The sequence below is a fragment of the Bombus bifarius genome, unplaced genomic scaffold, assembly GCF_011952205.1.
Source record: "Bombus bifarius isolate JDL3187 unplaced genomic scaffold, Bbif_JDL3187 scf7180000008214, whole genome shotgun sequence".
Lineage (NCBI taxonomy): Eukaryota > Metazoa > Arthropoda > Insecta > Hymenoptera > Apidae > Bombus > Bombus bifarius.
Window position 1 is genome coordinate 88,454 of NW_022884517.1, and position 15,245 is coordinate 103,698.

Here is a 15,245-nt window from a genome sequence, read left to right on the forward strand (position 1 = left end):
CAAATATAGGAGATACGTACAAAGCGTGATGATAAATTTTACCGCTCTATTGATCTATCTATTTCAATGGCTCTTACTACCCAATAAAAACACTTTGAGCGTTATTGTAAAACCGTTCACGGGCTAACGATCAGGTCTACCACTCAAGTACGTAGTTTACGTGACTGCTCGAATCAGTCTTTCCCCATTGTGAAAGTCTGTATCCGGCTGGGAAATTAATTCGTTTGCATTTGAAAAAATCGACTTACGTTCATTGATGCAAATTATCACGCGCAGATACGCTTTTCTCTCGGGCATTTCGTATAATTTAACGGTTCCTTTTTGTTCCCACCACATTTGAATCAATCCCTTGCTAATGTAGATTGATTAAAAAAGTTATAAATGAGATGTTGCGTTAACGTAAAGTATTACCGTCGATCTTTAATACGTTAAGATAGCAAGATTAAAAAGGCTAAATTACTTTAATGGGAGACCATCTTACTTATGATTGTTTTATCGTCGATTTGATTGGATAAGCAGAATTGCGTCATTGGGACGGAAATCGGGGGAACTTGTTTCAGTGAAAACAGTCTCGGTCGTCTCGCGGTCTGTTTTGTGCAGTCTGTTTCGCAGGAGAGGATCGTGTGAGAATGGCAGAAGCGAGTAGAAAATAAAAGCGGTCGACTGGTAGTGACGTCGGTGTTCGCCGCGTTAACGTCGTTCAGCTGTGAGAAAGCATGAGAAAAGAAAAAACGAAGAGGATTTATGTCGGGAAGGAAAGAACTGCAGCTCGTATGCGACTGCTCAAGTACAAGGGCACGTACGCCCTATTCGCAATCTGCGACATTTGTGGCGGATATGCGGTATAAGTTGACATTCAGTACATTTCTTCTTCTCTTTTTGGAAATGGACGAATCAGGCTAGAAAGCGTACAGACTTAGAAAAATTGAAGAAACGGAAGTGGTTTCGTCATTATATACATCTTCTTCGATCGAAGATCAAAACAAAAGTAACAAAATAAAAACATTTAAAGATAAACAGTTAATCTGTATTTTTTAAATGACTCGAATAAAAAATTGAAAGGAACAAATCCTATCCCTCTCCACGCTTCATTAAACGAAAATGATAAACGCCTTAGTAATCAAGAAACCGTTTAAACCAACTTACCGATACATTAACCTGTAACCATTCGATTAAAGTTCGGAGCAAGCCATAAAACAAAACGGCGAGACATTATCGTATCTCAGGCGCGGCGAGGCTCGAGAGGAAAGTGAACCAGATCACTTTTCCTTTCTTCAAAATTTATCGTGCTCCGGTCATCTGCTAGAATCTCGGTATCCAATTATCGTGATGCCATCGGTAACCGAGGACAGAAATAATTTACGGCCGCCATTATCGTGGAATTTTCACATGTTTTCGTCCGGCCGAAAGAAAATCATTATTTCATCCACGATGAAACATTATCTTCCGGCAATCGAGCAATAATTGTCCACCGTAACCGAGTCGGTCCCGAAGATATCCCATTGTTCGAGGGATCTTGGCTTGAGATACCAGAGATTTTTCATCGTCCTGCATCTTCGTAACGTTCGCGTATTGCGACCACCCTGTGGTATCTTGCATGAGGTCTCCGTAGCATCTTTAGGCCCCGTACACACCCGTATACCGATACCTTCAAAAATTGTGGCTATTGTTTAACCGTAAAGAATATTTCGGATCTATTCAAATCTTAGAATCTATTAAAATCTTTACAATTATTTCTTTGGATGACATCTCCCGTGTCACATGGACAGTCGATAGTACTTACATGGTATTTAACAGAATTGAAATTTGTACTTTTCAAATATCAAGAAAAGTTCTATTACGATTTGGTAAAATAACCATCTCACAATCGACTGCGTGGGTTTTTACCAACACCTGTAATCGTCTAGCAGAAAAGACCATTCCCTTTCACCGGGACTAAGTAAGCGTTATATCTTCTTTTTCAGGCGAGTTAATAGCCGACGGCGCGCTTAACAACCATTCATCTAGATAGTATTGCAATGATCGCCACGTCTAGTTTCTCTTAAGCAGCTAATTAACAAACCAGTCGCTTGTTACGCCCAGCAGATTCGCGTTTCGCGTGGTTCATTAGACGTTTACGTGTTCCTAGCACGACTGTTCCTTAACCGAGGTGAGCAACCCGGCGTATGCTTTGAACCGAACGAAAAACCATTCCATGGAAATGTTTCACGCCATGGAATGAGGTGAAACGTGGCTACGATGACGCCAAACGCCATCGAAAGTTATTAGTTTCGCACCTGCACCTGATGACGCAGATTCATGGCGAAACGAGTCGGCCAGCTTTCGCTAGATAAAATCACCAACGACAGGACGCAGATCGAAAAATCGTGTATCGAACGGGCGTGAAAGCCAGGGCGAGGTAATTACAACTCAACAGATAATACCAGCCATTATCTGACATATTTGCGGCGTACGATGCGGTTCGCGAAAGGTTACGACACGCGGCATTGCAATTCGTATCGTAACCTTTCGAAGGTACTGTTGCAACCTTTCAGAATATGCGTTCTTTCTATCGATATACGGTTTATCATACGAATTAATGCTCTGCGGCTTTTTAGCGATCACCTTAATTTATAAGATGACGCGATATTAGACTACCGTGACTGTGTTCCTTTCTGGATGGAAGTGGTCTATATGCACTTTAATTTTACGTTCCATCTCATGTGGTTATTTTATTAACGAAAATGCTGCTAAGAATTCTCATTAATACCAATGGATGCCATTTCTTTTTAGATTTATCAATGATTTACTCCATATACTTGCGCTATTAATGAAAGTTCTTCCATTTGGAAGCCAAATTAATCGATTCCAGTTTTAAGAAATACCTCTTGATCTTAATAGATTATTATAATAGATCTTAACAGAAATCAAATGATTATCCCCGGTAGAATGGATCAATTCTGCAAGACTGGATTATCTCATGTAATTAAACAAATTTTCTAACAAGGGAGTAAAAAAATGAAATAAACGCAATATGCGTTTTTAGCGAACGGCTTTTAGTAATTTAGTAAAGAACTGCATCACGGTTCGTTGGCAATGTAACTACATAGGGTGTTATGGCATGTCTATCCGCACGTGAGTCATCGGTGTTCGCGCATAGCTCCTCGAGTCATAAGTTTCTTAATGAGCATTCGGTGTTAGAGAACGAAGCATAAGAAACAGTGTGCCATAATCTTTGTGTTATTGCATTAACATTAAATTTATCAGTGATTTATCGTATTCATACGAAAGCTAAAAGTTATGTCTCATGCAATTCTGGCTAAAAGCTAATGTGACAGTAATGGGCTTACAAACATCACAGTCCTATTACACCCCGATTGTGCTCTGCCCTCTTTTAATAATAATCTACTGTGCGTAATCTTTCACCAGAGTGATGTTTCACGCGTGTAAGTTTTCCAAAGACACGATAACCCGATCAAGCCGAACGAGACGAAGCATTGAAATGATTGTTGTGAGTCGATCTTAAAGCGATCGGCGCTTATTGAAGAGAAACCTGAGTAGGGGGTGGAGAAAAAAGATAGGAGTACTGTAAGAAGCAGAAGAGGAGGAGGGACTGAGGGAGGGGGAAGAAAAGGGACAAGAGAGGAAGAAAGAGAGAAAGAGACAATGGCAACGTGAGAAAAAGAAGAACGAGAAGAAGAAGAAAACGGCGAAGAAGACGAAGGCGGAGAAGAAACGTTGAACGAAAGAGGAAGAAGATAGAGAGAGGGGCGACCACCTCCTCTTCAGGGTGCTCTTACCGTGCGTAAATATAGGGCACACCACGTAGCCGAGTGCACCGTGGAGGGTGACCTCGATAACCCTTGGTACCCGAGGCAGCCGTACGATGAAGAGGAGGCTGAAGAAGCGAGACGAGGTGGAGGGCGGTCGAGAGGGTGGGCAAGACGAACGGGAGAGAAACAAGTCGCCGAGCTAGCGAACAGAGGAAAAAGGAAAGCCAAGCAGGGAAGCTCGACCCGTCGAGCCGTGCGAGAAAAGGACAGCACGAGAACGAACGAGGATAAAAGGAAACAGAGTTCGGAGGGAGGAGGAGAGGTAGTACGCTAAAGAGACGTACGTTCCCACACGAACCCCCCAAGATGCGTCCTGGCATCGTCGGGCCTGAACCCCCGATGCCCAGAAGCTGATAAAAACAGCTACAAAACTGCCTACCGGTGTTTTCTGCCTTTTGCTCCTGCATTACTCCCACCGTGATTCCCTCTATTCCCCGCGTCGCCGCCGTCTTTCTTCGCCACCTTCTTCTCCCCTCTCTTCTTTGCTCCTCTTTCTCGCCTTTCGGTAAAACACGAACCAAGGGGAGAATGCGATGCCGTTGCCTTCGAGCTTGCGGACCCCGAGTTATACGCGCTGCTACCTCGATTGACTCGTTTTCCAAATGCCCGCATGATGCTAATTTCCTGCTTCATCTACCGTTTGGCGGCCGTTTCTTCGGAATACCTCCCTTGAGCTAAGAGATTTCCGGTCGCTCCTATTGTGGTTCGATTCCTTGTATGCTTGAAAAAAAGCAGAAGGAGACGATTCCAATTATTATTACTCGATTTGTTAGACACGTTATAATAATTTTAAGTCAAACGTAGGGTAATGCATTTCGAAACGACAGAGATGAAATCTCCTCTATTGTTATATTCACGATTCCAAACTTTCTATTCGTATAGGATTATAGCGATTGATCTCGGCTACGAGAGACGATAAATATATACGAGCAAGGACGTCTTTAATTATCCGGCGATTGGACAGATCGGAGAACCAATTTGCGGTTTGATGTGTGCACCGAATCCTTTTCGTACTGAATCATAGAAAATGTGTAGCAATACACGTGGAGAGCTGAGTCACAGCCTGTCATCTCTGGAATCGTTGGTTAAAAAGAAATAGCCGCGCTGTTCCCGCGCATTCCCACGATAGATCGGTGTCGCAATCGCTACAATGCGCGGCTCGATTGCGCACACATGGAGAATCGAATCGCAATTACACGGCCTCTGCTCGATCGTCTCTCGTATACGCTACACCGATCGCGAACTTTCGTGAAAATCTCCCCACCGATCAATGAAACGATAAATCGTTCTTGTCCGTTGATGGACGATTTTGCTCTTCGCGGCTTGATTAGCAGTCGCTCCAGTTTGTTACTTTATCCCTTGAGATCGTTGTTCAATCGATGATACGGAGGTTTGAGTAACCGTGAAACTTCCAGCCTTGATAGGGTGTCTGTTCGTAACCGGATCATGGTGACGAAAATTAATGTTTGGGAGCTTAATTAGACTGGCGTTGTTTGTAAAAGGATGTGTATGCTTTGTACGAAAATGATCAACTTTGCTGAGATATCGAATGTTCATGAGGGTACTTAACACATTTGCAACCGCTGACGTAAAACTATGCCTTGTTACAAGGTACGGTTGATCACTGTCGAAGTAAAATTGCGTCACCTTACAAGAGTATAGGAAGGTGGTAGATGTTTATATAAACATACGTTACAAAAAGAGAAGAAAGGAGGAACTTCGAAGAGGAATTCGAAGTAAATTTTAAACCAACCAAAAGGGAGAACCTTTCATCAAATCGATAACATTCCATTATACCATTATTAAGCAACCGATTAATATTTATCCACTATTCGGCCTTTTCTCCCAACGCAAATGAATCATTCGAACCGCGATATTCCTATAAATTATCCCCCTCCCACGCCCTGTTACGATCCACCCTTTAACGAAGAGAACAAATACGTTGCAAACTGTGCGGCTATCGGTTCGCGAGGAGCAACGTGTACAACACAGAACGATCGGCGTAGTGAGCACGCGCTGCAGCAACAACAAGCCGCGGCACAATCTGTAAAGAGAAGAGAAGAAATGAGAACCTGACGAAAATAAATCTTTTGGTCGAGACGTCGGAAAATCCCCGTGCAGAGCCGTACCTCTTCATCTTCCGTGGATCTTCCGTATGGTGCACTCGTCGATCGATCCTATCTCGCCCGTCGTCGATCGTGGAAGTGAGCCAGCCTCGATAATGCCGCGTCTACTTAGCAATTCAACTAATAAATTAAATATCGAAGGAGCCTGCAAGGAACTTAAAACGTTATCGTCGAGTTCTCGAGCAGCATCGTCGACCAGTACACGTACGCAGATCGGTACGCATCTCGCATTCTCAATGACTGCCATTAGCTGTAATTATCCGCGAGAGAAAGAAAAAAGAATTCGCGAAGGCATCGCGAGCACGCGTGGGTGTTCCACTCTTACAATCGTTCGGTGCGTACGCACACGCTTCCTCCTCTTTCATCGTCAACTTCTTCTTGTTCTTCTTATATTCCTCCTCCTCCTTCGGTTTCTTCTTCTTCTGCTGTTGTTACTGCTGTTGCTTCACCTCCACCATATAGGCAAACCGGGCCTGGATACGCTTGCTCTCCGTTAATTTATTTAAATTGCCGAGTACCAAGTGGCATGTGGTACCAAACGATTCGAGCCGGTATTGTCGGTGAGCTCTCTTGTTATTTATCGGCGCGAAATTCCGTTTCAGGGATTTTCGTGGCAAGCCTGCCGGTGAAACCTGCACATAGGTTTACCACGTTCTGCCTTTTATCCTCGAGCATGGTTCGCGCTTCCACCATTAAGCCACGGTGAACGCTATTGCTCATGGGCCATGGTAGTAACGGTGATGGTGAACTATAAACAGTAGTTCGATATCGAAAGTGGTAGACGCATTCTTGTTTCGATCATTAGGAACGTTCCAAAAAGAAAAAGATATGAAAAGTAGTAAATAATGAATTTTTATTTATGTTGATTTATAGTTTCGTTTAAGGCAGAGGCATCGTCGTCGTATGCATAGGATGAAAGGTTTCTTTGTTAACGAACGGATTATTCCGCTGCTCATATATGATATTTCATTATCGTAGTTCGTTCTTCAAGTACTAACGATGTAATACATTATTGTGATAATATTTTCCTGGCTAGTATATTCCTCTGGTAATTATTCTTTATTCAACTTGGAATAGTTTATTAAGCATTTTCAGTAGCAGTTTTATCAAATGATCGCTGATTATATATTTAATAGGCACGTTCAATTAAGATACAATACTCTTTCGTTATCTTGAATTCTTCACATGGTTTCTGTGGAAAACTAATTATACGACTTTTATTATAAAATTTTCCTTGCCCTTAAGGAATAATACTGAAATGAAACAATCGATTTTGGTGAAATTTATGTCACTGAATATTGCAGAATGTGCCATAAAACACAGAACGATAGTGCCACAGAGAATCAGATTTTCAAATACGATACTTTGTAAATACTAAACGTCATTGATGTAGTTAAATGTAGTATATATTATTCGATTCGCATCAAACAATCAAGCACTTGCGAGCGAAACTTAACTGTATAACGATAGTAACGTTATACGAATACCACATTTATCTTGGAATGCAACATCGTACGTTATGAACGCCAAATGGTACAAGTAAGAAAGGATGCACCGCGTTTAAAGTCTGTTAATTATTACTGTTAAATCCCTATATCTTTAGAACTAATTACACTTTCGTTCCAGATACACACATAAAAACATTTCGCTTCTTCCGCACAACCACAGTTTATTCTACGTTTTGAATCATCATTATTATTGCAAGTGACTACTATATCAAAGAATTTCTCCATAAAACTGAATGATATCTCTTTGTAATCGTTATAATAGTTTTATGTATTATCACCCGAAAGCGATCGATTTGTAGAAAAAATTAGAATCATCGTCGAAAAGAAAAAGTAAAAAATTTTTCGATCTAGCCCGTCAATCTAACGATTAAATCACGAGCGATTTCGATAATTGCTTTCTGAGTATGTATATATATTCGTGACGATGAACAAAGAATGTCTGCATATAGTAAAATTATAACGAATGCAACATGGATCGAGCGAAACAGGTTGAACAATAAAAAAAATGTACGCGAAGACCCCTATGATTCATCTTTTGAAGGAAGAAAAACAACGTGCCTCGAATTAATCCATTATTTTATTTGCTTTATTTTATTTACGTTACCTCATGCTCTGCCTATGCAACAGAGTAAAATGAACCACTTTTATAAATAAAAAGATTGTTCCGTTATTCTATTTACTTTATTTTACATATTTACGGTGCATATGCAACTCCGATACAGGCGTATATACAACGGCATAAAACGAACTGTTCTCATAAATACTTGGTAATTATATTGTATGACCTGAAAGGATTATTTATTGTTTCTGTCAGTAGGAGAGGAAGGTTCCTGTCACTTTCTACTTCTTCATACTTTGCATCCTATCTAGTCAGCTGTCCCTAATGACTGTTAAATACGTCATAGCGTGTGATTAATATTCCAGACCGACCCTCGACGTTGTTCTTGCCGAAGAAAGGGAATACGAAGCGCAAGAAAAAAGAAAGAAAAGCTACAGTCCCTTTCCTTTTCGTCTCTTTTTTGTCTTTTTTTTTACTTTCGCTTTTTTCTTTCCCTTTCTTATAAAAAAAGGGATATCCTGCAAACTACTTTGATCCAATTTTAAGTTAGTTGTATCGTTGTTGACAATAGTTGAAATCATGTGTCATGCTAATCATGCTAGTGAAACAAGTTTATCTTCACACTCTGATTATTATGGTACGATGACGGACGTTGTATCTGGAATTATCTTGAATAACAATTTCCGTCCTGTTCTACGGTGACACGAATAAAACGGCCATGGTAAGAAAAGATGGCGGCGAATGCGCGTCATAAACTTTTATGGATGAAAGCAATAGCATGTATATATGTATATATATATATATCCTTATAAATGCACGATTGGGAGCTTAATCACTGAACAACTATTATATATATATATAATTATATATATATTTATATATAATATATATAAAATAGTTGTTTAGTGATTAAGTTCCCAATCGTGCATTTATAAGGAACTTGTATTAGTTTAGTATGAAAGATACCTGAACAAACAGTTAAAAATAGTATATTACTACATATTTTACATCTCCGATGTATACGTAGCATGATTGTTAAAATTTATTGACTAGGAAAATCAGAAAGTACGTTCTATTTATATCTGCCATCAGAAATACAAAAGATCTACTAAAAAAGATTATTCTTTAAATCGTTCTTCCCAAATTCCTCGTTTCTCGTTTGTTTTATTACACTGTAAAGGGGTAAGTAATACATATCTCTATAATTTCTATCTACTTATAAACTTTTATATATCTTTATACACAAAGCAAAGAACGAAAGCTTATTCCCTATAAATTAAACCTTATAAATTATTCAGAACAAAGATACAATACTGGACTGAAAGAAAGGATACGTTCGTTTCCCGAAACATTTTTATTATTATATTATCCATTTACAAACAAGGCTTCGTGAGTCCTACGATTAACTAATACAGTTAAGCCGGGAAATAAAGGAGACGGATCTCAGGAAAATTGGAATTCCATCGAACTGCTACGACCGATCGACGGAATATCGCGCGATAAAAATTAATATAACAACGTCGTTTGCTACGTGGAATACGCAATGCCGCTAAATGTCCAATAGGAAAATACCCGTCAACGTTTCAACCCTTAACGCGGTAGTTAAGTAACCAAGCTTATTACTAAGCGCTACCATTATCATTGAGCTACCATACGTACGAACGAAAGTCAAACAAGACCCAAGGATCGTGCACCGTGCATACGCTTCTAGCTTTATTATATAAAAAAGAGAAAAGGAACGCGACGCACCAGCGGCGAAAGGTGCTCGCGAACCGTACACACAATGCTCCCTTCACGCTTCTCTGTATACCCTTGTCTTATTCTCTTATATTCTCTTTTTCTTTCTCTCTCTCAAACATTTTGTTTCTTTTATATACATACACACACGTGCACACACTCTTTCTCATGCTCGCTCTCATTCAAAGATATACGTTTAAGTTACCACCTTCTTCTTAAGCAGCATCGTCGACAAGGTCGTGGTTAAGTCGATCTTTGTGGGTGGGCCCTGCAAATCGATCCGCGTTTCACACGTAAAACGCCGCGAATCGTCACTGTCTCGCAAATCGTGACGAGGCGCGTCGCCTCCAATTAATTACCTTAATTGCGACGAACGTTACAAATGTTTCAAAGAGGTACGGCTCCGTCGAGAGAGAGATAGAGAGAGAAAGGGCCCTGTCGCGTCGTTCGGCCCTACCCCGAGAAACGTTTGCAAGGCGTGGAACTGATCGATCCCATCGCGACTCACATCGCTCGAGACTTTGTATTGATTTCGTCTTCGATGTCGGACCTCTCTGCTGAGAGATACTTCTGATGCTTAAAACACGGAATAGATATCATTGTTTGTCATTAGAGGCATTCAAATTGTAGCGCAAATTTCCGAGAAACGAAACGATGCAGGATAAGAGAAATTTTGACACGCGATAAAGCAAGAAATTTCGATAACAGTCGTTAAGGAACCTCCGTGTTTTAAGAATTAAGTCACAGTTAAAATGTCATGCTCGCTATTAGCTAGATCGATTAAATTAAAGTATGTAATCAACCTACAACTATTACACGTAATGCAATTACAAATAACAGAGCAGAATTTGACAAATTTCATCCCAACATCAGGTAAACATTTAATCTACCGATGATATCTTTTAAAGAGACCTGTAAATAAATTGGCAATGAATACATACTTATCGGAGGTACTGCTATCACCGCATCCCTCGAAGCAAAAGTATTTCAAAGTAGATCGGTCTAAATTATCACATTTGCATCATTCTAAATTTTCATATGAGCGAATTAATTTTATTTTATAGATTATATTAAATTTCTTTCCTTTTCGTAAGCTTTACCCTACCACTTCGGACACGATTCTAGTACCATTTCTGACCAGTGACTGCAACTGTTGCGCAGCTCCCTGAAACATAAAGAATCAATAGGAATATCATCGAGCTGTATAGTTGAGGAGTATTATTAAGAAAAAAACTGACGAAAACTGTAATAGATTCATCTTTCTAAATTATGTGCGCTAGTCGACAGAATTCAATTACGTTTGGGTAAAGGTAATTGGATGTAACGTGACAGGAACGTCGGGCTGGTTGCCATCTGTTTCCTTCATCATCTATCACCAACGAGCGTGAAAAACGCGAACAGCGAGGAAATTAATGAATAACGAAAATAAGAGAACAACTTACGCTTATCGCAGCACCGAGAAATTGACTGAATGCTCTGGTAGCACCAAATAATGCGCTATTTCCAGAATTATCACCGGCTGACTGCGCCGGCGTACCGTAATTGGAGAAAGAACTGAAGAGAGGTGGTGGATACGTAGAGCTTGGTGACCACGTTGTAGTGCGTATCCTTGGTCCTGAGGTTGGTCTCGGTGTCACCGTCTTTTTCGTGGTATCCGTTGGTCGGGTTGCAGCAGTAGATGCCGGCCTTGTCGTAATTGTCGAAGACTCGCTAGCAGGGGACGCGGTCGGAGCAGAGGTGACGCTCTGCCCGAGACTCTGTTACAAGACCAGCAATTATTTTCTTTCATCGCGCCCCGCTCTTTGTTGCCTCGCGCTTCGCCCTTGTCATTCGATTAACTATCGCCGAGCTCGCGTCTAACTGGACCAATTTGTAAGAATTATATCAAATTGTTTGGTGTCGTTAAACTTTCCGTTATTACACTCTATGCATTTTTGCAATTAGAAAAGAATATAATTCCAGGATATCCGAATACCTGCGTACTTTTTATGTAAGAAACAATTTGAATAATATAATTTAATCATAAAAATTGATGTTCAACTATCCTAAAGTTTCCCAGATCAGTTTAATTATTTCAAAAGTTCTTTATCTTCAGGTTACTTAATTGAGTAAGCTTAAGTCGGATAAAAATGGTCGTTCTAAGTAAATTGATATAAAGACTATAGTGATTAATCAAAGTAATGTTATCTGAAATCAATAACTAAATTCTACGAATCGTATATTTGCAACATGTGCTAAGTACATTGCTGTTAAGATTTCAGTACGTTACAAACTATTTAATTGACAACACTTACGGCTAACTGGAGTTGCTCTCTAATATTGTTGGCCGGAGTTGGTGGTTCTATACCTTGAGCTTTCAATAATGCCGCCAACAAAGCGGCGTTACTGACTTCTACCGTCGGTGATGGAGTTGTTGTTGTTAAAGCTCGACCGCTTAAAATCGCCCTTAAAAAGGATTGATCATCCTGAGTTAATCCTGGCACCTTCTTCGAACCAGTTTTATTATCTGTAACAAACGTAACGCCACATCTGATATCAATCGTTTCCGTGATCGTATTATTACAGAATTTCAATCAATTTTATATATCATATCCTACCGTAATTTATCCTACATCTACAAGTATCGTTTTACGACTTACCCTGTTCAACAGCTCGCAGAAGCTCAACTATGAACTTTGCATCTTCTTCGGGAGAATAGGTCGACGTCACCACACCAGGCAACCTCGGATTTGGATTATTAATCAATGGTTGATCGGTGGTCGAGATTGTAAACGGCGTGGTCACTGACTTTTCCTGTACAATTGAATATGGACTGTTTACTTGAATTTTCGAAATGTCCACATTTTTCAGAGTCGTACTAGAGGAAATTGTTGTCGTTTCTAACTTTTGCGTGGTTTGGATTGGTTTCGGCATAATATTAATCGACTTTTGCGTGGTTTTTGGCACCGGTTTAGCTTTTACGGGCTTCGGAGTTGTCGATGATCCGAATAAACCTCCACCGAGGAGAGCCTGCCACAGAAGACCACCAAAGCCTAATGGCGCCTGAGTGGTGGTTCTAGGTCGAGGAGTGGTTACTAGTTTAGCTTTAACAGTTACAGGAGCTTTAGTAGTGCTGATCAAAGTCGTTTTAGCCGTGGTCGAAGGAGAAGCCGTGCTTATTTCCACGCTTCTTCTGGTACTAGTGGTTGTAACTGGTTTCCAAGTCACTTGCACGGGTGTCAAACTACTAACTACTGGTCTTTGACTGGTTGGTTGCTGTGTTTCTACTGATTTCCGCGTGGATGTTGAAACTGTAGACGCTGGAGACAAATCGATTATTATTGGCTCAGAAAGAGATGTCGTTGCTGACTTGTAGATCGAATTTGGCGAAGCATTTTCGATACTGATAGCTTTTGGTGATCGAGTCGGTCCCGGATTTTTCAGTGCCAGTTCCAAAATCTGAAAATAAAATATAAAAAGAAAGTTAGGAAATGACAATTCTGTTCTACACTGCGCAGATTTGATAATGCTTCTCTTTAGGACACCGTATATACGTGTATATACATGTATATGAGATATTTAAAACTGGATACCCGTGAAAGTATGGTATGTTTTATTTTATTCATTTATCAGAACGTAAAACACAATCGAATCAAAGCAAATTTCACGTACAAAAAAAGGTTTCGCTTTCCTATACTTCATAAGTCTACAGGAATATTCGGAACTTTAATACGGTCATATTACGACTACTCCTTTTACAAGTCAAATATTTCCAGGAAAAATATTCTCTTTATTCCCACTACAATGAGGACTAATTTCATTATATGATAACGATGTGCGTACTAATAGCGTTATCGTCCAATGGGCTATTTATTGCTATTATATTAATGCCATCTACGCACGCATTAAGTTCTGTCGACAGACAACGTTAACGAGAGATGACATATTAAACGGCTGTTGCGAGGAATAGAGAAGGCCGCTGGCAAGGACGTTCCAGTCCATTCACCGTGACTGGTCGATCATATGATTGCGATCGTCGCAGATCCGTCATTATGTCTTTCCGAGAAGGGCGTGACTAAAGATAATTTGCGATCTATCGAATTTTTCGTCTTGTACGACTTCCACCGTTGCAATTTTATTTATACGTTGTGCAGAAACACGAGAAAGAAGTTTATTCTAGAAGTGAGAAAAAAGAGAATCGACGTGATGTAGCTTAGAAGCTAAAGCTCGATCTTATTAGAAACAGAATACAATTCGTTGCACAGTCATATAAAGGAGTGAAAGGATCGTTTAACGTTAGCAACGCGACTTGTTCCTTGGTTTTCCCCTCGAACGATCATTGCATTTTGTTTTCAAGGAAGATCACAAGTTTACTAAGAATCTTATTTTTAAAATTTCTTCTACTTCATATTTTTAAAGAAACGTGATGTTCTATGTAGTATAACATATGTCGGTCGCAACAATTTATTCATTTATGTGTATAAAATACAGTAGTATCACATTTGATCAAGGTCGAGATATAGTAATATTGTTTCAATTGAAATTTATTTATTAGGATATACTGAATACTTCGTTTTTATATTTTATGCACTACGTAATTTATTGTACACATTACTTACCTTATTTGCCAAGAGTTGCTCCACTTGTGTCAATGTCTTCTGACTGGTACTCCGTGAATTACTCTGTAACTATGTAAAAAAATATATGTATAATATACATAATATTTTATAGAAATTCGCGTAGTTATTAGGAATACGTATAAAAATTTATCTACTTACCAACGAATTCAGGAAGGCCAAATCATCGAATGTAGTACCGAAAGCATTTTGCTGTCGCGTATTCAACAAATTTTTTGATAAATTAAGTGAATTTATTTGAGAAGAAGTTGTTGTTTCAGAAGTAGCTCCTGCCTGTGACGCAATCATCACCCTTTGAACAATTGTTGGAGGCTCTGAAGTGATGATAGGTGCTGTCATCGTGGTAGTTGTTGGCGTCATTGCAGCCACTGTTGTTGGGGTCATTGTTATACTTGTAGTGGTAGTTGTAGTGACAGTCGGCGCCCTTATAGTTGTAGTTGTTGGTGCCATCGTAGTACTAGTTGTTGTTGGTGCCATCGTAGTAGTAGTTGTTGTTGGTGCCATCGTAGTAGTAGTTGTTGGTGCTACTGTAGTGGTAGTAGTAGTTGTCGTTGGTGCCATTGTAGTAATAGTGGTAGTAGTAGTAGTAGGTGCAGGAGTTGTAGGTGTAGTTGTAAGTGCAACAGGCGTTGTTGGTGGTGGTGGAGGAGGAATGGATCCTATGTTACCTCTTGGAACTCCAATCGTATTAGAAAATGGAGTAAAAACTTCGACAAATGGATTGATCGGACGAGCTAAGGCTGGGCCATTTGGTTCTGACAAATCGTCCTGAGAACGAGAGCCATATATATAATTTCAACGAAATATATCTATAATAAATAATATGAAATAATTGAAGTATAGAAAAAGTAATGCTTTTTCAAGGAAGTACGTAATTGTAAGTTGAT

The 15,245-nt window shown here is 39.8% G+C and overlaps 1 protein-coding gene across 7 annotated transcripts in view; it reads right to left on the minus strand.

Annotated features, from left to right (window-relative positions):
- Positions 1-9,340: 9,340 nt before the first annotated feature.
- The window catches only part of LOC117210991 (mucin-17-like), a 46,172-nt gene continuing 40,267 nt past the window's right edge, over positions 9,341-15,245 (minus strand). For all 7 annotated transcript variants that reach the window (XM_033454506.1, XM_033454508.1, XM_033454509.1 and 4 more), the window contains 6 exons: positions 14,500-15,126; positions 14,341-14,409; positions 12,382-13,180; positions 12,037-12,248; positions 11,185-11,499; positions 9,341-10,907 (listed from right to left, as the gene is read on the minus strand). In XM_033454506.1, the coding sequence (XP_033310397.1) occupies positions 10,839-10,907; positions 11,185-11,499; positions 12,037-12,248; positions 12,382-13,180; positions 14,341-14,409; positions 14,500-15,126 (2,091 nt within the window). In that variant the 3' untranslated portion in view covers positions 9,341-10,838. The remainder of the gene's footprint in view (positions 10,908-11,184; positions 11,500-12,036; positions 12,249-12,381; positions 13,181-14,340; positions 14,410-14,499; positions 15,127-15,245) is intronic.